This window comes from Haplochromis burtoni, unplaced genomic scaffold, assembly GCF_018398535.1.
Source record: "Haplochromis burtoni strain Fernald_Lab_line unplaced genomic scaffold, NCSU_Asbu1 Contig_1596, whole genome shotgun sequence".
Classification (NCBI taxonomy): Eukaryota; Metazoa; Chordata; class Actinopteri; order Cichliformes; family Cichlidae; genus Haplochromis; species Haplochromis burtoni.
This window is the reverse complement of record NW_024583957.1, coordinates 20,646-30,514: the sequence shown is the minus strand read 5'-3', so window position 1 is coordinate 30,514 and position 9,869 is coordinate 20,646. Positions and strand designations below refer to the sequence as shown.

Below are 9,869 nucleotides of genomic sequence, written 5' to 3'. Positions count from 1 at the left end.
TACTGCCACAAAGATTCATCATTTTTTTAAAAGCCTTTCAACAATTAAGATTAGTGCATACATACATGTAAAAGAGACCTAAGTATATATGTTACATTTTCTGAGCAGCTATTTTTCTCTGTAAGCTCTTTGTTTCTGTGTGTCTGACATCTGTAAACAGGGTATGTCTGTAAAATTCTCCAAACATGTTTAAGTGTATTTCCATGACGATACAGAAAATAAATAAGTAAAGCAATGTATGAATCAATAAATGTCACTGTTTAAAGCTTCTGTAGAAACAGTCTTTAAGATCTGAAACAAAGTGAATCGCTTCTGGTGCACAAATAAGGATATAAATACATCGTATTTGTTTAATAACATAAACATACAACGATGGTACACAGCCTCTTTGATGAGTCAGAGTTAGGTCAACAAAGATGCTTTGTACGTTTGATTTTATGCAAACTTGGCTTCCTTTCTGCTCAGCCATAAAACTCTGCACATTTTCTTTGCGTGGAGATTCCAGAATATCAGTCTCAACCTAAATCATGTTTTCTGTAGCTCTGCTGCTGCTGTTGTTAGCTGGATCACGTGAGTCTCTCTGGATTTCTCACAATCTCTAGTTTAGTTTTGTCAGCACAATTTGAGAATTTATTATGAAATATACTTTTCTGTTAACAGGTGTAAATTCTGAAACATTGACACAGCCAGCCTCCATGATTGTACAGCCAGGGGAACACCTGACCATCAACTGTCAGGTTTCTTATTCTCTCGGCAGCTACCCAACAGCTTGGAGGAAGAGAAATTGGCAACACATCTCTTTATTATAACTCAGAAGATTTTTAGTTTTTTCGATAGTGTTAAAGAAGGCTTTGTGCTGCCACAGGCTGTTAGTAAATCTGCCATTAAATGTTCTTTCCTGACTGATAAGCAGCTGTTCTCATTCATATGACCCGCATAAAACAAACACGTTGTAAGAAAGTAAGAAATTATTTTGTTGTCCATCTACTGTAATTAGTAGCTTTTACACAGTGGGCACAACACGATTGTCAATGAGAGTAGTGTAAAGTTGTTGCGATTCTTAGCACACTGCTCAACCTTATCGATTTTTGGACCCACCTATCCTGACCTAGATCACGGTGTCAGTGAGATTAGAAAAAAGCTGGAGGCGGAGTCAATGCAAAAGTACTGCTTCTATCTCTTTATGTCTGACTGCAGAGATGATGACAGAGAACAGTGGACTCACAGCCTGACATGATGAATTGTAAGACAGGACTGCTGTTTTTAACTCTCTGCTTGGCAGGTGAAAAGCTTTGTTGATTATAATCTAAAATTATATTTTGGGCCATCCTTTTTAAGTTGTGCGTTTGTTATTAATTTTCTCTTTACTGGGGCAGGTGTTAATGGTCAGACTCTGACAGAATCTGAACCAGCAGTTAAACAACCTGGTCAGTCTCACAGATTGACCTGTACAACCTCTGGATTCACACTCAGCAACCACTGGATTCACTGGATCAGACAGGCTCCTGGAAAAGGACTGGAATGGATTGCTGCTGATACTAACAGTGCCACCAACTACTACTCTCAGTCAGTCCGAGGCAGGTTTACTGTCTCCAGAGACAATAGCAGACAGCAGCTGTATCTGCAGATGAACAGCCTGAAGACTGAAGATTCTGCTGTTTATTATTGTGCTCGAGACCACAGTGACAGAAGTGGCTGAGCAGCTGTACAAAATCCTACACAACTTATTACATCCACTCATATATAATGGTCCATTCAGTTATAATTCATTCCTTCACTGCAAATAAAGTAGTGCTGTCCGCGTTAATCCCGTTAAAATGATGTTAATTCCATTGTTTTGGGCTGCACGGTGCTAATACGTTAACGAGTTAACCTCTCTAACACGTTGAGGCCAATGAGTCCCACGCACGGGGCGATCTGAGCTAACTTGCTAACGGAGATTTGCTGCATTAATGCGGTTCTGGCGTTAACGTTATTTTAACGAGATTAATGCTGACAGCACTAAAATACATTAAAACATATTTTGAAAATTCCAAACACTATTCTTACAAACAGTTTAGGGTATAATTATCTTCACTGAAGAGTGAATGAGAAATGTGCAATCAACACTATACTGCTGATTCTTGTGGCACACAGTGCTGTTATTCTTCTTGCTTGACTTCAAGAAATGTAGAGCTGCATCGCTCCCAGTCTGCAGTATGCACACACCATCCCTAAATAATCTGCTCAGTTAGAATGAGGTCCTCTTGGCGTTTATATATTTAGATATGAGAGCACAAATTTTCTATCATATTTAATTTAGGATATGCTATAGCATATCCTAAATTACTAAGAGACTATGTATTTTAAATACCAAATTGCTCCTGTAGAGGGAGGTCTATGCAAACTTTTGCTCCTTTCTAAACACATCATCACCAATATTTGTCAAATAGCATCTTGTAAACGCTATTTTGAACCACGCAAACGACTTTAAACAGCTGTAAATTATGGCACATATTATTAGGTCAAGTTTATTATTTATGGTTTGTTCCCTTTGTCCTTTTTAGAGGAGTTTGGAGTGAGATCAAACTGGGACAGTCTCCCTCTGTTCTGAAATGACCAGGAGAGAGAGTGAAGATGTCATGTGTTGTATTTGGTTATAGCCCGACAGACTACAGTATTCACTGGATACGACAGCAAGAGATTTCGGCTGGGTGGATGAACACAGTCTTAAATTCTATTAGTTATGGAAATTCTTTTCAATGTCCTTTCGTCATGACTGAAGAAGACTCCAGCAGCAGACAGTGTCATGTTTCGGCTGTGTGGCAGGCAGGAGAGGACCCAAACGCAAACTCACAGAGACAAAAGGTAAACTCAAAAAACACAGCTTTATTGCTGGCGTGGAGTGGGACACGAAAAACAATACAAAATAAACTAAACTGGGAAAACTAAAGCACAAGGAGCCACAGGGAAAAATCACACAGCTATGATGGAGACTACGACACTGACAAAGAGAAACACAGGGCTTAAATACACAGAGGGATAACGAGGGAATGAGACACAGAAGGAGGGCACAGCTGGGAGAAATCAGGACTGACGAGACAAGCAAAGCTAGAAACACTCACATGAGGCATGGACCTTCAAAGTAAAACAGGAAACACACTGACTGAATTCTAAAACACGCAAACTTAACAGCAACTGGGGAGACAGAACATAGGAACCTGAAACGTGGTACAAAACATCACAGTGGACATAACATGGAACACAGGGAAGCCATATAACAAAGCCAAAGAGCTAAACCTAAGATAACCATAACTGAGATCCAGGGAAACAAGAAACAGTACATCAAAGGACTCAAAACATAAACCATGATATAAAAGCACAGGATCTCTTCCAAATAAAATAGGAAACATAATGAGACGCAGACATGATAACCGGAACTTGACAACGTAAGACACAGACATGAAACACATGAAGAGCAGGGGAGACTTAACATGGGTTGGAAACACAAGGGGGAACTAATAAGCAAATGAACATAGGAGGCCTAATGAGCTTAACATACTATACACATTAAGATGAACTAAAACTCAAAACACTGGGTCCTAAGACCCAGGATCGTGACAGACAGTACCTTGAGATCAAGTGTCTGACAGCAGAAGATTCTGCTGTTTATTCCTGTGCTTGATCAAACAATAACAGACAACAGAGGAGCAGCCTTTAACTAACCATGCGACCTTGTGTCTTTTCTATTGTTTTTCTGCATATACATGTCCCCATATATAATTTTATCATAGAGAGATGAGAAAATTCATTATTCTGGAACCAAAGGTCTCAAATTTGGACTCATGAAACTAAAGCACAGATTTCCACTGGTCTAATTTCCATTCCTTGTGTTTCTTGGCCCAACCAAATCTCTTCTGCTTGTTGCTTTTCCTTAAGTGGTTTCTTAGCAACGTAACCATAAAGGACTGATGTGTTCAGTCTAGTCTGAACACTTGATGTAGAGATGTGTCTGCTACTGGAACTCTGTGTGGCATTTATCTGGGCTCTAATCTGAGGTGTTGCATAGTGCTTGATGGTTTTTGCGACTGCACTTGGGGACACATTCAAAGTTCTAGCAATTTTCTGGACTGACTGACCTTCAGTTCTTAAAGTAATGATGGACTGTTGTTTTTCTTTACTTGGCTGATTGGTTCTTGCCATAATATTTCCAGTTGTTTCACACTTTTCTGTTCACTACATAATTCTATATGTGTTCATTCACAGTTTTGATGCCTTCAGTGAAAATCTACAATGTAAATAAGTAGTCATGAAAATAAAGAAAAAGCAATAAATGAGAAAGTGTGTACAAACCTTCGTCTGGTATATCCAAGTTTCATCTAAATATTCAAGGTCTGAGTTTTCAAAAAAAAAAAGTATATTATAAAAATAATATGTATGTGAAAAATATACATATTTTTATTATGTGTGTGTTTTCATATCTTATAATGCTGAACACCAAAATGATCTTACTATTTGAACAATCACAGCAAGTTCAAAGCAATGAAATTTATAAACCTCAGGTCGCGGGCCATTTGTGAGTCCTCAGCTTCAAGAAAAGCTACATTCGCTGTATCTCTATTACTAGTAAAAAGCTTTCACATTGCTACATGCAAACAAAATATTAACAAAGTCAGGAAAGCAAACAAACAAACACCATTGAGATCATTGGGAACTATTGAGTCAATGTGTGCCAAACTGACTACAACCGCACATGAAAGATCTGGTGAAAGCAGCACAGCAGGTTGTAGGGATATATCTCTTTAATCTATGTGCAAGTCAGCTCAGAAGTACGCTACACACTGCTGCACTTTCTGGTCACACTCAATGCTGGCATTTTTCCTACCTCACTTAGATAACATGGAGCATCTATTAGTCTTAACTGCTTATTGAACTGAGGGTCCCAGGCTGACTTTACCTGCTGTCACAAGGTGGGATACAACCTGAAGAAGTCGCTATCAGTCATAAGGCTAATTTAGAATTTCCAATTAACTTAACCCATCCACACATTTAAGAATTACACATATGTGTGTGAAATGTTTGTATGCCAAGCTTGGGTACAGATTTGTGCACATTTATGTTTTTTTTAAGTGAATTCCATTCTGCTTTTTCAGTATAAAATGTAACTTGAAAATATTATTTCTTGAGAACAGATTCATATTTATGAAGTGAATCCCAGTCACACAAGGCACAGAGTGGAAAGGGGACTGACAATGCTAAGATTTATTTATTCAATTATGTTAAGAAAACTCTTTATGACTTTTCTACAGATTATCAGATTAATAGCAGGAACACAATGCCATAAATATTTTTTGTAAGTAGTAAGCTCATAAAGCTTTTTGAAATTATCAAATTTCTAATGTTAAATTTGAAATTTTGCATCAATGGTGACTATTTATTCAGGTTTGGATATAAACAAATTGTTCAATAGTTTAACCTGTGGTCAAATTGATTTGTATTTGTATTTAGAAAACACATTTGTACAGTGAGTACACATTTGTAAATCAAATTCAAATTCAAATTTTATTTGTCACGTACACAGTCATACACAGTACGATATGTAGTGAAATGCTTGGACAACTGCTCGTGACCTAAAGAAAACAAAAAAGGAAAGGCTATGAATAAGATAGGAAATAAATATGAAAAATTAAAAAGGGTAAATTTAACTAGGAAGGAATAAAATATAAATTAAGGTTAAAAATGAAATAACTGTACAACACAAATTAGAATGAAGGGTAAATTTAACTGGGAAGAATAAGATAAAATATATAAATTAAAGTTGAAAATAAAATAACTGTACAACAAAATACACAATATAGAACTATATAAGAATGTATGAAGAAATATAAATAAATATATACACAATAACAGCAGCTGTACAAGTATTAACTGGAAATGAAGAATATAATGTCCAGTGTTGTGCAATCCACATTATGTCTTGTGCAGTGCAAATATGCTTAAAGTGATTTAAGTGATGAAGTGAAAACAATGTCCAGAATGTCCAGTGTGTGTGTAAGAACCATATGTGTGGGTCAGTACTGTGTGGTGGTGTGATTGAGAGACCGTATCGCCTGCGGGAAGAAGCTCCTCCTCAGTCTCTCTGTGTTGGTCTTCAGGGAGCGGAATCGCTTTCCTGACCTCAGCAGAGAGAACAGTCTGTTGTTGGGATGGCTGAGGTCCTTCACGATCTTCCTGGCCTTGGTCCAGTTTAAATCCTAATTTATTCTTATGGATCATCTTATATGGATTTCTAACACTTTCTCTCCATACATTTTTCCTGCCCGTACACAGGAACTGTGATGCCTCAATATGTAATTTTACAGTAAAATGATGTGAAAACACCCATTACTCACAGTTATTAAAGAAAACTTTTTAGGTCTGGAATTGAATTTCATTTGGGAGTCTAGAAGTACAATGAATTGGACAGGATTTTGAAAAAGGACTGTAGAGTATTATAACTAAATTTCCATCACATAATATACTTTGTCAGTTCAGGACTGGACTGAAAATTCACAGTGATGGCTGTTGAATTAGCTGTTTGAGTTGCTGTACAAGCTCAGAACAGTTTCTGTCCAAACCCCAATAAAACTTCATGATGTCCTCCCTTTGAGTAGAGTGAATATGATAAAGGAAAATTACACTTAACCTCCTTTGGACCTTGTGACAGGCTACCACTTCTGATGAAGAACCTGGTGAAGGCACCACAGTGGATGATAGGCATCTAGCTCTCAAACTTACATGCCAGCCACCTGATAAGGACCCTATGCATCCTGATCTCTCTCTGTCCAAACCACAGCTGTCTGGCAGATGATTCTGGATGAAATAAGCCAGCACTTATAGATTAAGGAAAACAGCTTCCTTCATAGAGCTGTTGCCTTCGTCAGATGCCTCTCTCAAACTTTGACTTCCAAGACTATAAGGGACTATACACACCCTCACTAAAACTGCCTTACTATGAAAGCTTTCACAACACTTTCATCCTTAAAAAAGTGGGATTTCCTTACTGTGACTATGGTTTTTAGTAAGATTTTTATATTCTTTCTTTCATTAATATTTCAATTTTTAATTTATTTTGCTGAGATAAACCATAATATAATAGCATCTCAGTATAGTGATATTAAAGAATATTCTGACATAGACAATATTATTACACTATGCTTAAATGATTAGAATGAGTAAGTATATCGTAAAATACACTATAAGAGGTAAACTGTTTTATGCAGCCTGTTCATGTGAGCTACTTTAACTTTTGTGTTTGTAATACAAGATGCTCAAAAAAACAAAAACAAATAAACAAAAATGTCTGTGAGGAGGAGTCAATGCAAAACTTGGATGTCTTAAACCTGCTTGTCCTGCAGAAGTTGACAGATTTCAAACGGCAGTGGTCACACAGTTTAGAGTGATGGATCTAAGAATAGGGCTCCTACTTTTGATGATTTTATGGGCAGGTGAGTCATTTCACTATTGTTAAGTCAAACTTGTCTCCAACAACTAATCAATTGTCTGCATGTAACTTGTTCTGACAGGTGTTGATGATGTAACAGCTGTACAAAATCCTTTAGTTTCTTTATTTTATTGCCTCCTCACCTTCAATAAAACAGAACAACTTTACTCCCAATGTAAATAAATAAATGACATGAAAACTGACGAACCTTTACTGACAGTCTGCACATATATTTGTTACATTACCTCCTCGATACTTTAAAAAAAAGTCTGACTAGCAACAAATGTCCCCAGTTCAGTAAATAATTTAGGGAGATGAGGCCCATAAAAATGTGATATTCAAGAGTTTCTCCAAGAAATGGCATTACATATTTAAAACTCTTTTTTTTCTTCTTGCAGGAGTTTGGAGTGAGATCAAACTAGAGCAGTCTCCCTCTGAGGTGAAAAGACCCGGAGAGAGAGTGAAGATGTCATGTATCATATCTGGTTATGACCTGACAAGCTATTATTTGCACTGTATACGACAGAGGCCGGGCAGAGCTCTGGAGTGGATTGGTAGGATGGACACAGGCTCAAACTCTGCTGACTATTCCAGTTCTTTTCAAAGTCGTTTCATCATGACTGAAGAAGAGTCCAGCAGCAGACAGTACCTTGAAATCAGGAGCCTGACAGCAGAAGATTCTGCTGTTTACATCTGTGAAAGACAAAAGCACAGCGACTCTGATGAAATGAAATGAGAAAATCTTTACTTCTTTTGAGAAGAGTCTTTTGAATTACGATGGGGAGAGTTCAAGTTCATTACATCATATGCTTTTATAAAAAAATAAAGAATAGAGAATAAGTTGTTCAAGTGAGTTTTGCATACCAAAAGGCTCCAGACGGAAGTCTTTAGTAGGTTGTGGTCCTTTATAAAACCATTGCATTCAATTCTTATTTAATTTCTTCCAGAACATCTTGGATTTTTTTTTCATACAAATATTTTAATTTTAGTTTTCTTGGTTATATGCGTTATATTCTTTATTGTGTAATTTCACAGGAATGCTTTATTCATTATTCTATTCTTTTTATTCATGATCACATGCTTTTTTTCTCACTGAAGTTTGGAGTGAGATCAAACTGGAGCAGAATCCCTCAGAGGTGAAAAGACCTGGAGAAAGAGTGAAGATGTCATGTATCCTATCTTGTTATAGACTGACAGGTTACAATGTTGGCTGGATACGACAGAGCCCAGGGGGAGCTCTGGAGTGGATTGGGTGGATGAACACAAGAAGAAACTCTGCTACCTATGGCGGTAAAAATTTAACTATAATTTAACCTGGAGCCAAACCATATCTTGAGGGGTGGGGGGTGACAGACAGAGGCTGACCATAAACAAAACTAACACTTACAAAACATTGATACGGAATTTGTGAAGCAAACGTTTTGTTTTTTTTATGATGAGTGGTTGAAAAGAAAAAAGACTAAATGACTCTTCTACCATTTCCTAGGGCCCCTTTCAGTCATGGGGCCTTCCCTTAACAAATATATGATGATTTATGTATTTTTTGTGAATCCTTTGGTCTCTGGTGAGTTTTTTTCAGAAGTCTCCAGCAAAGTCTGTCCCCAAGTGCACAGTTTACATTGGTCCACTACAGTATTCTATCTACATTTCTTTCTCTCTAAAAAAATATTGTACCAGCAGCAGATGTTAAACCATATTTTTTTCATATTCCAGTTCAAACCTGCAGAGGGAGTTCTATGCAAAGTCTTTCTTCTTTATAAACACACCGTCAGTAACAGTCATGTCATCTGACAGAGAAAGAAAGCTCTGAAAGAGCATCAGACGCAGCAGTGTTCACAATGAAGGGAATGAAAAATATAATAATCTGGGGTTTATTATTTGTTCTGACTATTCATGGTAAGAAATTTAGAGCTACAAAGACCATTTTTGTGATAACATGATTATTTTCATTTCTTTAATCTTAATTACAGGTGTTTGGTGTGATATCAGACTGGACCAGCCTCCCTCTGAGGACAAAAGACCTGGAGAGACTGTGAAGATTTCATGTGTCACATCTGGTTATACAATGACAAGTTACAGCATTAACTGGATACGACAGAAACCTGGGAAAGCTTTGGAGTGGATGGGGTGGATAAACACAGATACGACTGTTGCTAGCTACGCCAGTGCCTTTCAAAACCGATTCACCTTTACTCAAGATGTTCCGAGCAGCACTCAGTACCTCGAGATCAAGAGTCTGACAGCTGAAGATTCTGCTGTTTACTTCTGTGCTCGACTCCACAGTGACTGAAAATAGAAGAGCAGCTGTGCAAAAACCTCAACTAGCCACGCGACTTTGATGAGCTCTGCACAAGCAAAATGACTATTTTGGATCCATACCTGATTTTACTAGAACATGACAGTTATC

General features: G+C 37.4%; 1 gene segment (V, D, J or C); it reads left to right on the top strand.

The window, feature by feature from the left end:
• The first annotated feature begins 9,268 nt into the window (after nucleotides 1-9,268).
• Nucleotides 9,269-9,869, top strand: LOC121813377. The segment is given in 2 exon segments: nucleotides 9,269-9,358; nucleotides 9,433-9,869. Coding segments are annotated over 2 exon segments (378 nt in total).